The sequence below is a fragment of the Ursus arctos genome, unplaced genomic scaffold, assembly GCF_023065955.2.
Source record: "Ursus arctos isolate Adak ecotype North America unplaced genomic scaffold, UrsArc2.0 scaffold_24, whole genome shotgun sequence".
Classification (NCBI taxonomy): Eukaryota; Metazoa; Chordata; class Mammalia; order Carnivora; family Ursidae; genus Ursus; species Ursus arctos.
The window spans coordinates 42,816,880-42,838,894 of record NW_026622919.1 but is presented as its reverse complement, the minus strand read 5'-3'; the positions used below and the strand labels follow the sequence as shown (position 1 = coordinate 42,838,894).

At 43.2% G+C, this 22,015-nt stretch overlaps 1 protein-coding gene and 1 non-coding gene across 3 annotated transcripts; one reads left to right on the top strand and one right to left on the bottom strand.

Annotated features, from left to right (window-relative positions):
• Positions 1-1,782: 1,782 nt before the first annotated feature.
• Positions 1,783-22,007, bottom strand: GLOD4 (glyoxalase domain containing 4). 2 transcript variants are annotated; one of them, XM_026517804.4, is made up of 9 exons: positions 21,845-22,007; positions 19,622-19,671; positions 18,741-18,861; positions 14,278-14,422; positions 9,530-9,666; positions 8,667-8,753; positions 8,283-8,396; positions 8,107-8,193; positions 1,783-3,098 (listed from the first exon to the last, which is right to left on the bottom strand). In XM_026517804.4, the coding sequence occupies exons 1-9, from the start codon at positions 21,932-21,934 to the stop codon at positions 3,033-3,035; spliced, it is 897 nt and encodes a 298-aa protein (XP_026373589.2). In that variant the 5' UTR covers positions 21,935-22,007; the 3' UTR covers positions 1,783-3,032. The 2 variants fall into 2 exon arrangements, with proteins under 2 accessions (XP_026373589.2, XP_057174101.1); XM_057318118.1 differs by having other exon boundaries at positions 21,878-22,004.
• On the top strand, positions 7,808-7,880 carry TRNAR-CCU (transfer RNA arginine (anticodon CCU)). Its single transcript has one exon. It is a non-coding gene; the product is annotated as a tRNA-Arg (tRNA).
• Positions 22,008-22,015: the final 8 nt, after the last annotated feature.

The window sequence follows — 22,015 nt, the reverse complement described above, 5'->3', positions numbered from 1 at the left end:
CGGAGGAGCCTGATGTGGGGCTCGATCCCATAACGCCGGGATCACGCCCTGAGCTGAAGGCAGACGCTTAACCGCTGTGCCACCCAGGTGCCCCTACTCCTACCATTCTGTAAATCATTATAAAACCTGATAAAGTAAAAATGTACCATATTTGGACTGCAGAAAGCAATCGTAGGATACATTATTAAAAAATATACAGTATACACAGTATGCGGAATTTTGTGGGGAAAAGGGAGAAAATAAGTATATTTGCTTAATAAGTACGAGGCAAGGGGAAACGGGTTGGTAGCAGCAAGACTTTTCCAAGTTTTTTAACTATTGTTTTGATTTTTGCATCGACTCTGTTACCTTATAGGAGTCTGAGGCAAGAGTATTTCTTGGGGCACCTGGGTGGGTCAGCCAGTTAAGCAACCGACTCTTGGTTTCAGCTCAGGTCATGATCTCAGGATCGTGAGATTGAGCCCCACATTGGGTTCTATGATCAGTGCAGAGTCTGCTTAAGTTTCTCTCTTTCCTCTGCCTCCCCCTTGCCCCTGCTTGCATGCACTCTCTCTCTAAAAATCAAGAGCATTTTTTGTTGATTAGGGCCTGAGTAAATTTCCTATTGACTTCCAAGGGAAAGGTAAGAACTCTTTTTTTTTTTTTTTTTTTAAAGATTTTATTTATTTATGTGACAGAGAGACAGCCAGCAAGAGAGGGAACACAGCAGGCGAGTGAGAGAGGAAGAAGCAGGCTCCCAGCGGAGGAGCCCGATGTGGGACTCGATCCCGGAACGCCGGGATCACGCCCTGAGCCGAAGGCAGACGCTTTAACGACTGCGCTACCCAGGCGCCCCGAAAGGTAAGAACTCTTAGACCAAACTGAAACTTCCCATTAACTCTCACCATAAATTTCAGTGGAGAAATTGGAGCCCTCCTAAAAGCTGCCACAATGGCAACTGCATGGTACAGGTGAATGGGCAGAAAGTCACGTAAAGGAGCTGTGAACGTCCACAGCTTTGCTAATTCCATCAAGATGTCAAGCAAATATGGAATTCATATTAACTCCCCAGGCTAAGCTAGGGGAGCTCTTGCAACATAGCCATTCTAAATCTCTCTGGATTTAAACCCAAGGGAAGTTTGAATTCAAACTTAATATGCTAGAACTCCTCAACCCCTCAAGGCTCTGAGGGTTGACAGCTCTGAAAACACAACTCCAGAGAAGCCAAAGAACTTTCCAGCTTCACCTGTTTTGAAACACCAGCTTGGGCAAAACCATCTTATAACCTTGTTTTCTAATGAATCACACCGTCCTCAGAGGTGGGAAAATAATTGTACCTGTGGTTTAAAATCATTAGCTACACCAGGGGTGCCTGAGTGGCTCAGTCGGTTAAGCGTCTGACTCCTTATATCGGCTCAGGTCATGATCTCAGGGTTGTGAGATTGAGCCCTGTGTCGAGCCCCATGTCACTGAACGTGGAGACTGCTTAAGATTCTCTCTCCCGCTCTGCCCCTTCCCTCCTTAAAAAATAAATGAAATCACTAGCTCCACTGTGCAGAGGTAAACTTTTGGAAGCCTTGGTAAAAGGCCAAAATTGCCCACTAAATAGTTGTAGGATGAATACAATATTAAAGAACACAACAAAAGAAAAACGGCAGCGAGACAAAAGGGGGCTTATATCATAAAATTAAAATGTCCCAGGTAGATAAACAGTATTAACTTCTGTCATGCACAGCTGCAACTTAAGAAAGAAAGGTTTTGGTAGGCTAATATATAAGTAGATGAAAAGAAATCTAGTACGTGTTTAGTCATTCAGTACTTACATGAACCATTTATTTTGCTATGACAAACTTAGAAGGCCTATGACAGCAGCATAACACACTGAGAAAAGCACAGTTTCTTTGCACAAGAACAGTGTTACTAGAAATAAACACTGAGAATTAATAACCTAATAGGAAATCTGAAAATTAACAAATCATAGTCTAAAGAAACACAGAGAAGTTTGTTATTCAAAATCCCTACAGTTTCCTGGCATATAGGAAAAAGGTGAACCAACGGTCTAGAGAAGGAACATGTGTAACTTGGTTTGCTTTGAAACTCATGATTGCTTCCCTAAGACAGAGAATTTAAGTTGAATGAAAAGGACCGTGGAGCTGGAAAAGGATTTTTTTCTCTTGGTGAGTCAATCCTTTTCAATCGCCTCAGTTTCTTCCCTAAAATTTGAACCTGGCTACCACCCATTTTAAATAGAGTCTTAGAGGCTGGTGTAACAACTTTGTTTCAGAAGTATACTTTCAAAAACCATTTATAATAAATATGGCCAATGTAACTCAGTTTCCAATGATTAAAATTTATTTGTTCTGTGGAACCAAGTAGAAAACTACAAGAAATCATTAAAAAAATTTTTTCAGGCTCAAGAAATAACCTAATCCATATTTAAGAAATCTAACCCATATTTAAGAAATCAAAATTCTCATGAAGATTTAAAAAAATTATATAAAGAAAATAGCAGGAAGCCAGGCATGTAGCAACACAACACATTAGATCCTTCCCTCTGTTTTCTCTGGCTGCTCAAAATTTTGAAGCAAGGAATGTGTGGGGTGTTAGTCAAATCTTTTGATTCAAGGAACGAAATTTCTTTAACATTTTTCAATGTCAAGGCCTGCCAGAGGAAGGCATTAGAACAGCACACTATCATGGTACTAGAAGTATTTCTGCTATAAGCTTATAAAAATTCCCTCCACCTCCAACCAAAGGTAACGTCCCACATAGTTGCCCAAGCTAAAAACTAATTTATGCCTAATTGAATAGAGGTCCACATAGGATGTGCCATTCTAGTGACACTGCAGATTACAGCAAGAGTTCTCCTCTAATTGGACTGATGATAATAGCATTTTGTTTCTAGATTAAAACACACAGATCTTTCCCACCCCAGCCTCCTTGCTTATACAGGAAACCACCAAGTTGTGAGAGCATTTCTCGTGCATGGACACATCAGGCCTTGCAGGTGCTAGACAGGAATCACAAATGCTTGTTCCACATCATGTCTTCTGTTACCCCGAAGCCTTTAATTTATTTTGTCTGGCAAACCATTCATCACTTTTATCTGCCGCCATTGCCTACAGGAAAAGAATTGGAATATATATTTAAGTCCATAAAACAAAACGTATACAGTCCACTTTGTACCTCACTGCACTGTCCACAGTTATTAACAAGTAAAAAGTGTTCATTCAGGGAGCACCTGGGCGGCTCAATCGGTTGAGCATCCGACCCTTGGTTTAGGCTAAAGTCATGATCTCCTGGTTGTGGGATCAAGCCCCACATCAGGCTCTGCACTCAGCACAGTCTACTTCAGTTCTTTCTCCCTCTCCCTCCAGCTCACATTCTCTGATACATAAATAAAATCTTAAAAAAATATATTCATTCGGCATAGAGTACTATGTTTGACAGGATGCTGATGAGTATTGAACAAGTGTTTGCAGATTTTTTAAGATTTTATTTATTTGCGAGAGAGAGCGAGAGAGAGCAGGAGTGAGGGGAAGGGGCAGAGGGAGAAGCAAACTCCCCGATGAGCAGGGAGCCCGATGTGGGACTCGATCCCCAGACGCTGGGATCATGACCTGAGCCAAAGGCAGACACTTAGCCGAATGAGCCACCCAGGCGTCCCCAAAGGACTCTGTTAAGAAAATAAACTGGCAAGCCATAGCCTGGGGAAAGTACTCGCATTTGTAGATATTTAACAAATGACTCACATCCAGAACTCCAACTAATCAACAAGATAAATAACCAATGAAAAAAAAGGGATTTGGGGGCGCCTGGGTGGCTCAGCGGTTAGGCGTCTGCCTTCGGCTCAGGGCGTGATCCCGGCGTTGTGGGATCGAGCCCCACGTCAGGCTCCTCCGCTATGAGCCTGCTTCTTCCTCTCCCACTCCCCCTGCTTGTGTTCCCTCTCTCGCCGGCTGTCTCTATCTCTGTCAAATAAATAAATAAAATCTTTAAAAAAAAATAAAAAAATAAAAAAATTAAAAAAAGGGATTTGAATGGGCCTTAAAAAATAAGCAAATACTTAAATAAGGGACATTCCAGGAGAATAAAATCATGTGAGCAAAGTCACATAACGTGAAAATACATTCATAGAGATTACAGACTAGAATGGCTACAATATAAAATAGATCAGAGGTGTGTCTTCCAACTAGTTTGTCATGAAACTCAGTGGATCATACAGATCGTTCTGTATTGATACAGTCCATTTACATTAAAGCTACTTAAAAATACATAGGGAGAACCAACTATATAAGATCATTTTTAGATAATCAGGGAAATTTTAATAAAGCTGGATTTTAGGTGACATTAAGGATATACTGGGGTTTTTTTAAGTGTGCTAATATCAATATGGCCCATAAGGAAATTCCTGGATTTTTACTTCTTTTAAATAATTTAAAAATATATAAAATACTGGGGTGCCTCAGTCGGTTAAGTGTCTGCCTTCGTCTGCCATCCCTCCTGCCAGCATCAGCTTTCTAAAGCCTAAATCCAGTCATTTCAAACACTGTTTAATCTTCTGAGAGTCCTGGGATTGACACCCACATTGGGCTCCCCGCTCAGGGGGGTCTGCTTCTCCCTCTCCCTCCGCCCCTGCCCTAGCTTGTGCTCTCATGCAAGCTCTCAATAAATAAATAAAACCTTAAAAAATTTAAATGTATAAAATACTTAAGTATTTAGGGTTGAAATAACACAGTGGCTAAGATTTGCCTTAGAATTCCCTAGCAAAAAAGGGGCGCTTGGGTGGCCTGGTTGAGTGTCACCCTCCACTCAGGTCACGGTCATGAGGTCCTGGGATTGAGCCCCACATGGCTCAGCAGGGAGTCTGGCTCTCCCCCTCTGCCTCTCCCCTTCCTTGTGCTCGTGCTCTTGCTCTCTCTCAAGTGAATAAACAAAAAGTCTTAAAAAAAAATTCCCTAGCCAAAAAAAAGAGGGGGTGATGGGAAGGAATGATGAAAAATTATGGCAGCATTGATCAGTGACAATCACACAGAGATTTGTTGTACTCTCCTGCGTATTTCTGGAATTTTTAATCACCAAATATTAAAAATAAAATCTATTATGGAAAGAAACGGAGAAAAGACTTGAACATATAATTCACAGAGGAAGGTATGCAAATAGCCATTAAGCAAACGCAAAGGTGCTCAACATCAGTAGTTATCAGGGAAATGCAACTTGAAATCTCAGTGAGAAACCATTTTACATGTTCTAGGAGAGCTAAAGCAAAAACCCAGAAAAACGCAAATGCTGATGAGGATATGCAACATCTGGAACTCTCGGACACATACACGGCTGACAGAAGAGTCAAGTGGTTCAATCACTCTGGACAACTGTTTGGCAGTTTTTCAGAAAGTAAAAGCAATTCCACTCCTAGTTATTACCTAAGACAAATGAAACATGTCTGCAAGATTTACATAAGAATGTTCAAAGCAGTCTTCCTTATTGTGGATAAAAATCTGGAAACAATTCAAACATCCACCACTGGAAGAATGGATAAGCAAACTGTTATATTTATAAAATTGAATACCACTCAGTAATAAAAAAAAACAAAAACAAAAAACAAACTCCGTTATGTACAATTACATAGAAGAATCTCAAAACTGTCATGTTGGGTGACAGAAGCCAGGCACAAAAGAATACCTACTGAATGATTTCCTTTATATGAAGTCCAAGGACACACAAAAATAACGTGACACATCAGTACAATACTTGCCTCTGGGAGGCAGGGGTGGGAATCAGCTGGAAATGGGCATGGGAGAACTTTCTACAATGATGAAAACGCTCTATATTTTGAACAGCGGTTGTATGAGAATATTTAACTGTCAAAACTCATCAAATGGAACACTAAACTTCTGTTCATTTATTTTTCGTGTATATTTTACCTCAGTAACAACAAAAAATACTTGTTTGGAGCTTAGGGAGAAGTAGGAACTAGAAATTAGGAAGTCAGGGAATGGATGATGGTTGTAGCTCAGAGGAGAAGAAACCAGAGTAGTAGGTAACTTCTACTCAGAGAAGAGGGAAAATGTGGAATGAGAATAAAAGACAGCTAGAGCGGGACTGTGGGTAAATTGTTTTGGAATAAGACAGAAAGAGGTGCTTGTGTCTGAGGAGAAGCTGTGAGAGAGATATGAGGATGGCAGGATCTCTAAGACCAAAGGAGAAGCGAGCTTGGAAGAGAAGGAAGGTGGTCAGTGATATGAAAAAGCAAGAAGGAAAAAGTCTAACAAATGTGCCAACTGGGAGGCTGTCTGAGATTCTATTTTCCTTTTTTTTTTTTTTAAAGATTTTATTTATTTATTCGACAGAGATAGAGACAGCCAGCGAGAGAGGGAACACAAGCAGGGGGAGTGGGAGAGGAAGAAGCAGGCTCCCAGCTGAGGAGCCTGATGTGGGGATCGATCCCGTAATGCCAGGATCACGCCCTGAGCCGAAGGCAGACGCTTAACCGCTGTGCCACCCAGGCGCCCCTCTATTTTCCTTTTGATAAACTTATTAATGTTATATTTTCTGTGTTTCCTACTTGAATTGAACGTCTGTTACTCTGTCAGCAGTTTGCCACGCTCTATAAACCATACAACCACCCTATGAGGTGAATAATCTTCCTTTCTCCCATTTTCAGGTAAGAAAACTAAAGCATAAGGGAACCTGGCTGGCTTTGGTAGAGCATGTGACTCTTGATCTTGGGGTCGTGAGTTCGAGCCCCATTGTGGACACAGAGATTACTTAAAACAAAACAAAACAACCAAAACCGAAGTTCAGCGAATTTAAGTAAATTACTTAGTCAGTCACCCAGATAGTAAGTGAAGAACCAGGACAGACTAATTCACTCCTTTACTCGTCAGCAGCATTCACGAAGTGCCAACTACACACTAGGTATGTGCTAGAAGCCGGGGTACAGCAGCAGCTTTGCGTGCTGATGAAACACTGAGTTTGATGAGGACAGAAAAGTAGCTGCTGGACTTGGCAAGATGGAAGTCACTAATGACACCAAAAGGAGCGTTGCCCTGAGCGACAGGAGCCAGTGCAGAAAAGACTCAAGTGGGAATGGGAGGTAAAAAGCAGAAACAGAGCATAGGCAGATTTTTTTTTTAAGATTTTATTTATTTATGTGACAGAGATAGAGACAGCCAGCGAGAGAGGGAACACAAGCAGGGGGAGTGGGAGAGGAAGAAGCAGGCTCCCAGCGGAAGAGCCTGATGTGGGGCTCGATCCCAGAACGCTGGGATCGTGCCCAGGGCCGAAGGCAGACACTTAACGACTGAGCCACCCAGGCGCCCCGTAGGCAGACTTTTTTAAAAGAACTATGGAGAAGGGATATGGGGCAAAAGATTTTTAAAAGCTGAGAGACATAGGGGCGCCTGGGTGGCACAGCGGTTAAGCGTCTGCCTTCGGCTCAGGGCGTGATCCCGGCGTTATGGGATCGAGCCCCACATCAGGCTCCTCTGCTGGGAGCCTGCTTCTTCCTCTCCCACTCCCCCTGCTTGTGTTCCTTCTCTCTCTGGCTGTCTCTATCTCTGTCAAATAAATAAATAAAATCTTTAAAAAAAAAAAAAAAAAAGCTGGGAGACATAAAAGCCTGTTTGCATGCTGACGAGAACGATTCACTGGAAAGGAAGGGAGTGCCACTGTAGACTGGAGATGAGAGGACCGAAAGAGCTAAAGAAGCAAGGGGATGCATCCGGGCCTTCCCCTTGCGGAGCAGAACTGTGATGCACAGGGGCAGCGTGAACAAGTGCGAAGGCACAAACGCTGCACCCAGTTAAGAGTCATACGGGCGTGGGGCGCCCGGCTGGCTCAGTCGGTAGAGCATGTGACTCCTGATCTCGGGGTTGTGGGTTCGAGCCCCACATTGAGTGTTGAGATTACTTATACATAAAATCTTAAAACAAAACAAAACAAAAATCATATGGGTGGTAATGAAGACACATATTCCTGGCTCAAAAGTCACCCTATCATCAAAAGGACATAGCACCGGACCCAGTTGCTTTAGCCCTTCCCCCACACACTCCCCCCCCCCCCCCCCCCCACTTAACACCATCCCCTGTGGGCCTATGGAGATACAAAGTCAGAAATAAGACTCACATCATCCAACAATTTGCTGCCCTCTGGATCCATCTTAGAAAGTTCTCGAAATGCTTCATCCCCCACAAAACAAATTTCATGTCCATCCTATACCAATAAAGAGAAAAGAAATTTGGCAAAAAGACACCTTGAAGAAACCCTTGGTGCAGCCCATCCCTTTCCTGAGTAATCCTTACAGGGTCAGCCAGAATGACCACTTGTATGGTTGCTTTCCCTGGGGTATCCAGACTCACTAGGGGAGTCAGAATCTTCTGGTTCTCCCTTTTCATCAAGTCTTCTAAGTCCGGTAACTTGAGGGAAAAAACGCAAAGTGAGCAAGGGGTCACGTACCACTCCCACACTGCGGTCCTCATCAGCCCCAGGGGAATATCAGATCAACCAGAGAGAACCCAGGCACCGCTTGTTTGATTTCATTATCGCAGCTGCTCTTGAGACAACTGCTGAACTTGACACCAAAGCCACAACTGGAACGAACCTAAAGGAGGGAGGGCTGAGGTTCCTTAGCTGGTTCAACTAGCTAGTCACAGAGCTTACACAAAAGATCCAGGAACAAACGTTACCTCTTTCTGGGGGCAAGAAAAGGCAATTCTTCCAAAAGCTGCTGCATGATCAACTGTACCCTTGATACCCTGTAGCTCCAGCTTACACTGCAAAGGAATAAGAAAGTGGGTCTATTTTTTTGGAACAGGTGATGTGGAAATTAATTAATTAATTCAAACAGGACTAAAGGAATAAAGTAAAAACTCTCTATTCTCTCCCAGAGGCTTCTTGTGTGTCCTGCTGGACACACGGCATGCACAGATCTTTTTTTTTTTTTTATACAAACAGTAGCATAATTTACACATTATTCTGTCCCTTGTTTTTATCCAATGTTACTCCGTCGGCACATAACGATTCACCCCATTCTCTTAGATGGTTGCACAGTAATCCGTTTATTTATAAACCATAAATCATTGAACTATTCCTCTAACGCACGGGACATTGAGGTTACTTCTTATCTTTTGCTATTACAACGCTGCAACAGATAACCTTGTACACATTTCCTTGTGCACGTGAATGGCTGAGTACGTCTGTGAAATAAATTCCTAGGAGTAGACCTGCTGGGTCAGACTGCAAGGACTAAATCACGTTCAAATGCTAGGTTATTAAAAAAAAAAAAGATGAAAATAGATTATCATTATAGTATTAGATCTTGTCTCCATCTCTCCTGACTCAGCAATTCCACTTCTCAAAGGATATATTCCCGAATATAAACAAAGGTAATATCTGGGTGATGAGGTTATCAGCAGTTTTTATTTTCTTCTTTCTGTTTATCTGTGTAAATATTGAATCACTGTGAAAAACTCTGAGAATAACCTTCATGTTAACCTCATTTATAAGCCAAACTCAAAGTTAACGATTACTTCCTTCCAAGATCACTCACCTGGTTATCAGCATAGCCCAGCAAAGCCCTTTGCTTCTCTTCATCTTTTTCATAAATTTTCATTCCCAGTAGATTAGACCAGTAGTTCAAGGACTTCTGAAGATCAGACACTGCTAGTGTTACTTTTAATACAGGATCTGGAGAGTAAGAAAACAGTAGGAATGGACAGATCAGTGGAATGTAATAGAATAGAAAGATTAAATCAGACTTGAGTATATATAAGAACTGAGGTTTTTTTTTTTTTTAAAGATTTTATTTATTTATTTGACACAGAGAGAGAGAGCACAAGCAAGGGGAGCAGCAGAGGGAGAGGGAGAAGCAGGCACCCCGCTGAGCAGGGAGCCTGATGTGGGACTCGATCCCAGGATCCTGGGATCATGACCTGAGCTGAAGGCAGACACTTAACCGACTGAGCCACCCAGGTGTCCCAGAACTTAGGTTTTTTTTTTTTTTAAGATTTTATTTATTTATTTGACAGATTGAAAGAGAACTCGCACAAGCAGGGGGAGTGGCAGGCAGAGGGAGAGGGAGAAACAGGATCCCCGTGGAGCGGGGAGCCCTATGTGGGGCTCAATCCCAGGACCCTGGGATCATGACCTGAGCCAAAGGGAAACACTTAACTGAATGAGCCACCCAGGCACCCCAAGAACTTAGTTTACGATAAGAAAGGGATTTTAGGTCAGTATGAAAAGGCACATTATTCAATAAATGGCACAAAGATAACTGGCTTGTCATTTGGTGGGGAAAAATTACACCTTTAAACTAAATGGCAAAACACGTTCAATCTGATGGGCTAAAGGATTAAGTTTAAAGAATGAAACCATGGAAATACCAAAAACAGGTCATTATTGCTGCAATTTTGGGGTGGAAAAAGATTTTTTAAAAAAACCTGACACCAGAAATAGAAAAACCATGAAGGAAAAAATTTACTAGGTTAATTACATGAAATGGAAAATTCCTAGACAACAACCACCAAAAAAGAAAGAAAGAAAGAAAGAAAGAAAGAAAGAAAAAAAGAAAGAAGGAAGAAACGAAAGAACAGGAAAAAATTACAATCAAAGAGTAAATGACAAATTAGGAAACATTTTTGCAACATATGTGACAAAAAGTCCTTAATATTTAAATCACCTTTAAACATTAGAAAGAAAAAGACGAACATCCTAGAAAAAATAGGTAAAAAACACAAAGTGGTAATCCACGAAGAATGAACTGGAATGGTCAATGAACATTAAAAACAAAACAAAACAAAACAACATTCAACCTCACAAATAACCAAAGAAATTAGAATTAAAGCATTCTGTTATTTCATTGGCAAATAATTGTAAAAGTCACAGTGCTGTGATAGGGCAGGGGGAAAATCACAATCGTATAATACTGGCAGAGTGTAAATTAGTACACTTCTGGGCAACAATTTGACAGAATGTATCCAAAGCCTAAAAAAATGTAAACTGCTTTTCAGAGAGCAATCCTATGATCACCAATTAAAGAAGTAATTGTAGAAGTATGAAGGGCTTTCAGCACAAAGACATTCTTTACAGTGTTGCTCATAACAATGAAACACCGGGGCCAACATAAACACCCAACAATAGACAAGTGTTTAATCTTCCTACCATGTAATACAATGGAATCGCTACAATGGAACATGACAGATATATAAACAGATTTTTTTTTTTTAAGATTCCATTTACTTATTTTTGAGAGACAGAGAGAATGGGTGAGAGCATGGCGGGGGGGGGGGCAGAGAGAGAAGCGGACTCCCCACCGATTGGGGACCCTAACATGGGACTTGATCCCACGACCCAGGGACTACGACCTGAGCCAAAAGCAGACGCCCAACCTACTGAGCCACCCAGGCACCCAGATAGATTTTTTTTTGGATAAATGATTGGAAAGATACACTCTAAAATGTTAACAATGATTATCTGGCTATGTGGGTACTGTTTTCTTCTTTCTTCTTCTTTGCTCATCTGTCTAGGAAGAAAAATCTATTTTTTTGCAAAAAGGATAAGTTATACTAAAACATTTAACATTATTGGAAATTTTTATATTGTAAGGTGACCTTCTGAAGAGCTGCTCTATGATAAATTCAGTGTATTTTTCTTGGGTTTTCATTGCCTCAGCCCCATTTGCGAGAACGGCAATACCATGACGAAGGGGAAGTTTCTCACCGGTGCCTCTGCGTGGCAGACTGTTCATTTTCCCCATTTATTGAGAAATCAACAAATTTCAGCCAACTGGGTCCCTGAAGGATGCAGGACAGGAATGGTGACAAGTAGGCGAGACTACCCAGGACCCAGTGATTCAAAGGAAGGCTGGACACCATCTACACTGACAGATTTGACTCTATTACCAATTGGAAATTAATGCCCTAAAGGTATTAACATTCCAATCTTAAGATTGTGGGGCTCTCCATTTTATGTATTTTTTTTTAAAGAGACTCTTTCTTCAAGATTTTATTTACTTGAGAGACAGAGAGAGAGAGAAAGAGCGAGCGCACATAAGCAGGAGGAGAGGCAGAGGGACAAGCAGACTCCCCGCTGAGCAGGGAGCCCAGCGTGGGGCTCGATCCCAGAACCCTGAGATCATGACCTGAGCCGGCAGGGAGTCAGATGCTTAATTGACTCAGCCACCCAGGCGCCTCTCCATTTTTTATATATTGAAACACCATTAAAACTAGGGGAAAAAATGCACAGTGGAATTAGTGGCAGGAGTTAAGCTCTGGAGTTGTTGTTTTTTTAAGATTTTTTTTTTTTTAAGATTTTATTTATTTATTTGACAGAGAGAGAGACAGCCAGCGAGAGAGGGAACACAAGCAGGGGGAGTGGGAGAGGAAGAAGCAGGCTCCCAGCAGAGGAGCCTGATGTGGGGCTCGATCCCAGGACCCTGGGATCACGCCCTGAGCCGAAGGGAGACGCTTAACAACTGAGCCACCCAGGCGCCCCATAAGCTTTAGAGTTTTAAATTCTTGCTTTATATGCAAGAATCACCCATCAATAAAAATAATCATAAAACTCCCTTAAATCACCAGTGAGGTACAGAAATACTATCTGGCACCCACCTAAACTCCCGCACTGGAACAGGTCATTGTTTGCTGAGCTGGCAGCATTACACACACAACCAGACTCAGTACCAGGGGCATTTGGGCACCGAGGCAGACCAGCGGAAGAAAGAGAACATATGTCTCCCATCTCAGGTCCACTTAAGGGAGTGTTCTCATGGACCAAAATGGCAGGGAGAACGGCCTTTGCTATTCACAAGTGTTTTTTTCCTGCTATTGTTTTCTTTCTGCAGAGCAGACAGAACATGCAGGAATCACACAGATGATGAGGATGCTTCTGCAGTACACGAAACATGCGGTGCAAAGTTTCTTTCTTTATGGCACTCAGAGTGCTGGGCTCCTCACTTCTATTCCACCTTCACTCACCTAGTACCAGCACTACAGTTTGTGAAACTGACCTCAGCTGGAGAGACAGGACCAACTGGTCTAAGGATAATCTTATTTCCCTTAGCAGTGATTCATTCAGGAGTAGGAGTGTGAATCAAATCTGACCAGGAAGTCTGCAGGAAGCTTCCAGAAAAGTTTTGCTCTGCTCTTAATAAGAAGCAACAGGAAGTCAGTCTCTCCTTCCCCTGCCAGATGAGAATGTGGTAGTGGGTAGCCCCAATTGCTACTGGTAGCCACCCAACAACCACAAGGGAACTGGTTCTAAAAGTAGACCCCTGTGGACAAGAGGATGGAGAGAGAGAGGAAAGTTGGATTCTTGATGCCATTGCTAAGCTGCTGAATCAACTAACCTACAGGATACTTGCTCTGTGAGCTAAAACATTCTCTTATTGTTCACGCTAGTCTGCAATTGGTTTTCTGTTACAGCTGAAAGTATCATAAATAGATATATTACCAGCAGATTAGAACCAGAGCCAGTTAGATCCCCTAGCATTATGCACTAAAGTTCTAATATGAAAATATGATTTCTCAGGGTGCCTGCTCAGTTGTTTAAGCGTCGGATTTTTGATTTCAGCTTGGGTCATGATCTCAGCGTTGTAAGATCAAGCCCCACATCGGGCTGCACAGCCTGCCTAAGATTCTGTCTCTCCAAGGACACCCGGGTGGCTCAGTTGGTTAAGCCTCTGCCTTCGGCTCGGGTTGTGATTCCAGGGTCCTGGGATCAAGTCCCACATTGCACTCCTTGCTCAGTGAGGAGCCCACTTCTCCCTCTGCCTGCTGCCCCCCCTGTTGTGCTCTCTGACAAATAAATAAAATTGTAAAAAAAAAAAAAAGATTCTCCCTCTCCCTCTGCCCTTCCTCTCCACCCCCCGTGTGCTCTCTCTCACTCTCTCAAAAAAAAAAAAAAAAAAAAAAAAAAAGAGTTTTTTCAGGGGCGCCTGGGTGGCTCAGTTGGTTAAGCATCTGCCTTCAGCTCAGGGCGTGATCCCGGGGTCCTGGGATCAAGCCCCGCATCGGGCTCCCTGCTCCACTGGGAGCCTGCTGCTTCCTCTCCCACTCCCCCTGCTTGTGTTCCCTCTCTCGCTGGCTGTCTCTCTCTCTCTGTCAAATAAATAAAATCTTAAAAAAAAAAGAAAAGAAAAAAAAGAAAATATGATTTTTCAAAGAATAAGAAACACTGGCTTGGGAAAGATATCGTGTCAATATAGGAAGACTCCACAGGAGAAAGAAATCCAGTTCCTCTCTCCTTTCACCAAAGATGCCGTTAGACAGAGGGTATTATTAGTAGTCCCGGTATAATTACCTGACTGAGGTGGACTGTGATTCTGCAAATAGAACTTATATCCTCCTGGGGCCTCGGTTTCAAAAACACCTTCTGTAACTTCACTGAGTGGCCACTCCAGCTTCCTGGCATTGCTGACAGCCTGGCTAGAAGCGAGTGTGACACCCTATGACAAACAACAATGTCACCAAGTGTATAACCAAAGATCTTTTCTAGAGCAAGATAATGAGACAAAACCGCACTGCCTTTACATCATGCCACCTAAGATTTAATTGGCATTCAAATTTTTCTAGTGATTTTTTAAAAGATTTTATTTATTTGAGACAAAGAGCAGAGAGAGAGAGCAAGGGAGCACAAGAAGGGGGAACAGCAGAGGGAGAGGAAGAAGCGGGCTCCCTGACTTGGGGCTCGATCCTAGGATGCTAGGATTATGACCTGAGGCGACGGCACATGCTTAACCAACTAAGACACCCAGGCACCCCTCTTCTAGTGATTTTAAAGTAGGTTTTGGACATACTTCTCCTACAAAGATCCCAAATGTTGTGAATTGTAGGAAAGAAATTCAAAAGCTAGAAAAGTTTGATCATTTTTTTTTTTAAAGATTTTATTTATTTGACAGAGAGAGAGAGCACAAGCAGGGGGAAGGGCAGAAGGAGAGGGAGAAGCAGATTCCCCGCTGAGCAAGGAGCCCAATGTGGGGCTCGATTGCAGGACCCCGAGATCATGACCTGAGCCAAAGGCAGCCACTTAACTGACCAAGGTACCCTGAGAAGTTTCATCATTTTAAAACCAAAGATAATCTCTTTTAATTCTAAAGATCTAGTCAGAGAAATCTTGATCTGATCTTACCTTGGCTTGCCAGCTACCTACTTAAGATGTATTATTTTTATTTTTGCTTTTTAAACAAAAAAATTTGGGCGCCTGCGTGGCTCAGTTGGTTAAGCATCTGCCTTCGGCTCAGGTCATGATCCCAGGGTCCTGGGATCGAGCCCCACGTTGGGCTCCCAACTCCTCAGGGAGTCTGCTTCTCCCTCTGTCCCTCCCCCCACTTGTTCTCTAAATCTCTTCTAACATAAATAAAATCTTTAAGAATAAAAAAATTTAAACCAACTATCGAGGTATTACTTAATCAAAATACCTAAAAATGTAAACTATGTCTTCTGCTCAGACCAGCTGCAGTTCTAACTGGGATTATCATAACAGCCTCTCTTTCCGAGTCTTGTCAATCAATCACCCGCTCTGTAGCCAGAGTAAATTTTCTGAAACATACTCTACCCTTAAAACAGCAATCCTACGTTGTTTTTCTCCTGCTTAAAACCCTCGATAGCTCATCGTTTCACTCAGAGATGGCTTCTAATGGCCTGAAAGGCCCAACACAACTTGATCCCATGTTGTTCCTGACTCCATCTCCTCCCACTTTCCTCTTGTTCTGTCTATTCCAGCCAGACTGGCCTCCTTGCATTTTCTGGAACATGCCAGGTGCCCTTTGAGGGCTTTCGCACAGGCTGTTCTATCTGGATTGCTCTTCCCTGTGATACCCACATGGCTAACTCTCTTCTCTCCTGTGAGACTTTCCACAAATGTGCCCTCCTCCCTGATACCTACCCTCAACACCCTCCTTAAAATTAAAACCAGTCATCTGTCCCATACGCCCCATCCCCCTTCCTCTGCTCTATTCTTCTCCAATAACAACGATCACCTTTAAAACATGTTATACGATTTATTTATTCTATTTATTACATATTGTCTGTCAGGCCCTGATTCCCTTCCCTGCCAGGCATAGATTTTTGCCCATTTTGTTCACTGGTTATCCAAAGTTCCTGGAACTGTGCCTGGCACATAGCAGGCACTCAATATTTCTTGTATGAATAAATATCACGATAAATAATACGTAGTTCATTTCACATATTTGTGTACATACACGTAAACTAAAGTCCTGGGTGTGAAACTGCAAGGTCCAAGATCAGATGCATTATTTTGATACTGCCAAACTAAGTTGTAGTAATTTACACTCTTAAAAAAGTAATGTATGAGAGGGGCAGTTGTCTAACACCCTTTTCAACACAGTGTGCTATCACAGTTCTTGATTTTTGTCTGTCCGATAGGTGACAAATGGCAGCTTGGCAGTTGAACATCTTTTTCAATATTTGAGAGACATTTCTGATTTTCTATGGCTGTCTATTCATAGTTTTTACCCCTTAAAAAAAATTAAGTTGTTAATCCTTTTTTTTTTTTTAAGATTTATTTATTTGAGAGAGAGAGAGAGAAAGAAAGAGAGACAGAGAAAGAGAGGCAGGAAGGGCAGAGGGAGAGGGAGAGAATCTCAGGCAGACTCCTGCGTGAGTGCAGAGCCGGATACAGGGCTCGATCTCACAACCCCGAGATCACGACTTGAGCCAAAATCAGGACTTGGACACTAACTGACTGGGCCACCCAGGTGCCCCTGGATCCTCTTCTTTTTTATGTGTGGGGATTCTTTATACAAATCGGAGTTCTATGTAACTTGTTTTTCTTTTTGTTCCATGAACTGAGGAGCCCAGAAGGTTCCTTTCATTAGGGACATTTTACTACCAGAGTCTCTCAGGAAGATCAACAGCGGAGCAGCCCTGCTGTTCTCCACCAACATGACCTCTAACCCCTGCAGCACCATCAGTCAACATCTGACTTGAGCCGGTGGAATGGTGATGGTGCCAAGATGGTTTTGCTCCTTTTTCTCTCCCTGATTTAAATTTGGAGAGTAAGGAAAAGATAAGGAGAAACGCAAAGAAATTTTCATTTACACTCGGTCACCAAATCCAATCAACTCTACCTCCTGCACATCTCCCCAGCCCACTACTTCTCTCCGCCTCCCACCACTACCGCACGAGTTAGGCGCTTCCGGTCACTTGCTGTACTGCCTTCGGGCTAGCTTCCTGGCTTCCGGTTTGGCTTCCTTCCAACCCCATGTCCACGCTCCAGCCAGGGGGATTCGTGCACGCCACATACACTGCGCCATCCCCTGCTTTAAAAATGCATTCACTCTGTCTTTAGAACAAAGTGTAAACACCCTAGTATGATGTGGCCCCAGCTCGCTTCTCCAGCCTCATCTCTGCCCGCCTCCTCTTCACACACGTAGCTCCAAGCAGACTGCGCCAGTCACAGCTCCCTGACTGCCACGCTCCCTCTCACCTCCAGGCCTGCGCACACCCTGAGGGCACTCATCTCACCCTCTCACCTCCACCCCACTCACCCGACTCAGGTGTCACTTCTGGGAAGCTTTCTCTGAACTCTCACCTCTTGGGGAGTAAGTTGGGAATTCCTCCTAGGTATTCCCACATCTGCCTGTTCTTACACCAATCTTAGCACTAATCACACTGTATTCTTCCATCTCTTTACTTGCTTCCCCCACCAGACAGGAAGCTCCTTAGGCCAGGGAACATGCTTCACTCTACTCTATCCCCAGGACCTAACCAGGTACATAGCATATAGTAAGTCACAATAAGTATCTGTTAAATGAATAAATTAGGGCTACCTGGGTGGCTCCGTCGGTTAAGCATCTGACTCTTGATTTCCGTTCAGGTCATGATCTCACAGTCGTGAGATCGAGCCCCTCATCAGGCTCTGAGCTGGGCATGGAGCCTGCTTAAGATTATCTCTCCCTCTCTTGTAAAAATAAATAAATAAGTGAATGAATGAATGAATGAGAGAGTGAGAGACATGAAGAATGAGAAAAACAGACACTAGTGTGTTAAATCTCAACGATCCTTTTCATTTACAAAACACTTTTATAGATATTTGATTCTCATAAAAATTCCATTTAAATGTCATTATTATTTTAACGTGAATTCAGAGTAATCGCAGGATTAAATGACCAGAATAACACCTAGCACGAGGAATATTTGCTCAGTAGATCCTGAGAACACTAGTTCCTCCTATCTTGCTGTGTATTTGGGCGCAGTCACATTCCATCCGCACACCGCGGCTGCTCAGTAGGAGGCAGAGAGCGGAACTCTTAGATGCACACTCGCTTGGACTCTGGCACGAATGAAGGAATGGATGCAGCACGTGCAATGCTTCTTTCTCTTTCTCCTTAAAAGCTTCTCATGATTTTCTCTGACTAGCACTGGCCATAACAGCTCAGCCCGATCCTAATGGCTCATTAGAGAGAAAATATTTCTCCGGGTGGTGATCTGGACCTGCCTGACCAGAACAATGACTCTGGCCCTTCTAGCTCTCAAGGCTCAGTCATTCCCCAAAAGGAGAGTTGTCTCTGTCAGCGCTGTCTTTAAGTCTTGAGTTTGACTCCGAAACACCGGAACACATTTCATCCCGAAGCCAGCTCTGAGAGAGGTGCACAAGCAGTTTTTTATCTTAACAGAAAACAAAAAACTAACCACTAGCCTGCACTCAAATGCCGTCACTTGAGCAGTCATCACACCTGAAGTTGTATCAGGGACCTCAACCAAAGGCACAGCCAAAATCTGCTCAAACAAAATGACATTTACCATGAAGTCATTGCCAAGCTTGTAGTGTCCGATGCCATAATTGTAAGTCAGTTCTGCGACAAAATGATCATCCTCAGGTCCAAATCCCACCATTGTCTTACTCCATTTCCCATCATAAGGCCTAGAAAAGTGAAAGTAAATGAACCCAATGACTACAAACAAAATCTGCCTCAGGACTCCCCTAAGGCACTCTCGGGACAGAACAGCGGGCAGTCCCCTCTGGTCCTCTGAGTACCTGCAAGGATGAGCTAACCTCTCAGCTGGTGCTAAAAGCAGCTATGGAGAGTGTTCGTGGACCCCACCACCAGAGGATCCAAAGATCACCTGTCTGGCACTTATTTGAGGGAAAGATTTGTTTACCTTTTCTTTAAAGTAGGGGATATACTCCTATAAAGATACTTCTCCAACCTGACCTTTATTTTTTTTGCCTATCTCTCAACAAGCATGCAATTCTCATTAGGCCTTAGAATTTTCCAGCTTGCTATGGCTACTAAGCTAAGAGACACTCAATAAGACCTTGCTTCATTTAGGGACACCTGAGTGGCTCAGTCAGTTAAGCGTCTGCCTTCAGCTCAAGTCATGATCCCAGGGTCCCAGGGATCGAGCCTCAAGTTGGGTTCTGTGGGAGCCTGCTTCTTCCTCTCCCTGCTGCTCCCCCCACTTATACTCTCTCTGTGTCAAATAAATAAATAAAATCTTAAAAAAAGAAAAAAAAAGACATTGCTTCATTTAGAATATATACTTGTGTTTTTGAAGCTGCCACCCTAATTTACTGATTCCTGAATTTATTCCACTGTCTTATACTCACTTCGAGAAACTGTCTTCTGTTCTCCAGGGGTATTCAGAGCCTAAAGGAGAGTTTAAGAAACAAGGTGCCATACCCATTACAGGCAGCTTTGCAGCCTTCTTCAAATTCCTCATGCCGCAGAATCTGGTAAGGGAATTAGAACACGTTGTAGTGTTACCAGCACTGTACACAGCATATTTAGCACAAGCTAAAATGTTAAAACACAGACATTTATAATTTGTAGGTTTTACTTCTAAAACAAACAAAAGACAATAAGCTTCATATCTTTCCCAGACTGGAAGTAGTAGAAGTAAGGAAGAACAGCTTGACACCAAGGGTCAGGCAACCTAGGTTGTGAAATTTACTTAGATTGGGGGGCGCCTGGGCGGCTCAGTCATTAAGTGTCTGCCTTCGGCTCAGGTCACGATCCCAGGGGCCTGGGATCGAGCCCCACATTGGGCTCCCTGCTCGGCGGGGAGCCTGCTTCTCCCTCTCCCTCTGCCCCTGCTTGTGTTCCCTCTCTCGCTGTCTCTCTCTCTGTCAAAGAAATACATAAAATCTTAAAAAAAAAAAAAAACCAAACTACTTAGATTGGGGGAAGCAGCACTGTGGAGTTAAAACCACCACCACCACCCGGAAAACCAAAGTATGGCCTTTAGCATTGGCGAATTCTGATTTGGAATTCTAGCTTGTCACTCAATAGTTGTCTGAGATTGAGAACATTGAGAATGTTGCTTAGGGTCTGAGTCTCCCAAAGTGTTGTGAAAATAGATAATTTATTAAACTATTTGACACAGAACCCCACATAGAGTAACCTCTCAACGCCTAGTTTCTATTCTTTTTGATTCCCATCGCTACTGCTCCAGTTCAAGGCCCCATCAGTTCTCTCCTACAATATTAAAAATCATCTTTACTTATCTCTTTCCTTCACACCACCATAACATCTCATGCACAGCTCTGATCACATCATTAACCTGTTCTAAAATGTAAGCAAGCTCCCTGCTTACTGTGCCATAAAATCCAAATTTCTCAGTATTCAAGATACTATCAGAAGTAGTCCCAACAAATTTGTCCTGATATCCCATCTCAACTTCAACGAAGTAATCTAAACTAAAGGCACAGAAAACTAGTGGTGTTTCCCAAACATACCTTATCTTTGCATCGGCTCTTTCAGTTTTTCCAGCATACTCCTCCCTCTAATCTTTGTTTGTGGAAATCCTATTTTTATACATCAACTCAAATTCAAGATCTCCATGAATTATTTCCTGATGACCCAGGATGAAGTTAAATCTGTCCTGTAGTATTTTTTAATAATAATAATAATAATAGCTACCGTTTATGTAATACACATGATGTATTAAATACTACACACATAACAGTGTTTAATCTTCTCAACAATCCTTTAATCAGTGAGGAAACACATTAAGGGAGTTTTGTGATTTTCCATCACTTATCAAGTTTTGACTTCCATTATTGTTAGCTACGTACAAATCTTAATTCTCATCTCCACCCCCACCCTAGGTCAGAAACTTTAGTTGAGGACAGATTAACTAAGGTCATTTTCACCTTTGTCACCAAAGCCGTCACCAACAGAGGACAGTGAAGCACAGACGATATATTTTAAGTGACTGATGAGCTCAGGTAACTCTCTTGCACTCCACATCTTCTGCACTCTCTACATTAAATTGCACTCTTGCACCTCTAAAGCCCTTGCTTATCGGGAGCTCCCTAATAGCTTCCACCTGCATTTGCTACCCAGGTGATCCCTGCAAAATCGCAGCTGCTCAGGGCTGGAGAAGCCGCTTCCGGGTGTTGGAGACAATGGGTTCTGACTTCACACTTAGATCTGGGCTGTTGAGAGGAGGGCCGGAGCATTCACGCGGAGACTGAATATCCATATTCAAAAGCAGGCCTGAGAGAAGCAGAGCTCTAAATAGGCCGATTATCTAAACCGGAAGAGACTGGGTTATTGTTCATTGGGAGAGTATTATATTACTTGTTTACTGTCTTTCCCACTAGACTGGAAGCTCCACAAGGGCTGAGGCTCAATATCTGTGAATGACCTTAAATGAAAGAAACGTGTGGGCACACAGCGACTAATAAAGGCCCCTTTCAAAGGTCACCAACCCAACCGCGACATGCAACGCTTCCTGAAGCTGAAAACCCGACAGGGCTAGCAGGGAGTCCAGGGCTAAGGTCGGACACCCGGGCACTGGCGGAGATTCACGACACACCCATTTGTCTCCCCGGGCCAGGGGGGCTCAGCGGCCCCGGTCACCCACCCTCGCGCGCCAGCCCCTCTCGGCCCCGTCTGCACCTTCATCCCCAGAACATCGCGAAAGAAACGTGCCGTCTGGAAGCGGTTTCCCACTTTGAATACGAAGTGCAAAGCTCGACGAGTAGCCATAGCCACAGGCACCAGCTCCACACAGTCAGCGGTGTGACCCGGCCAGCCCGCAGATGCGCAGACGGGTCCTGACGTCACTGG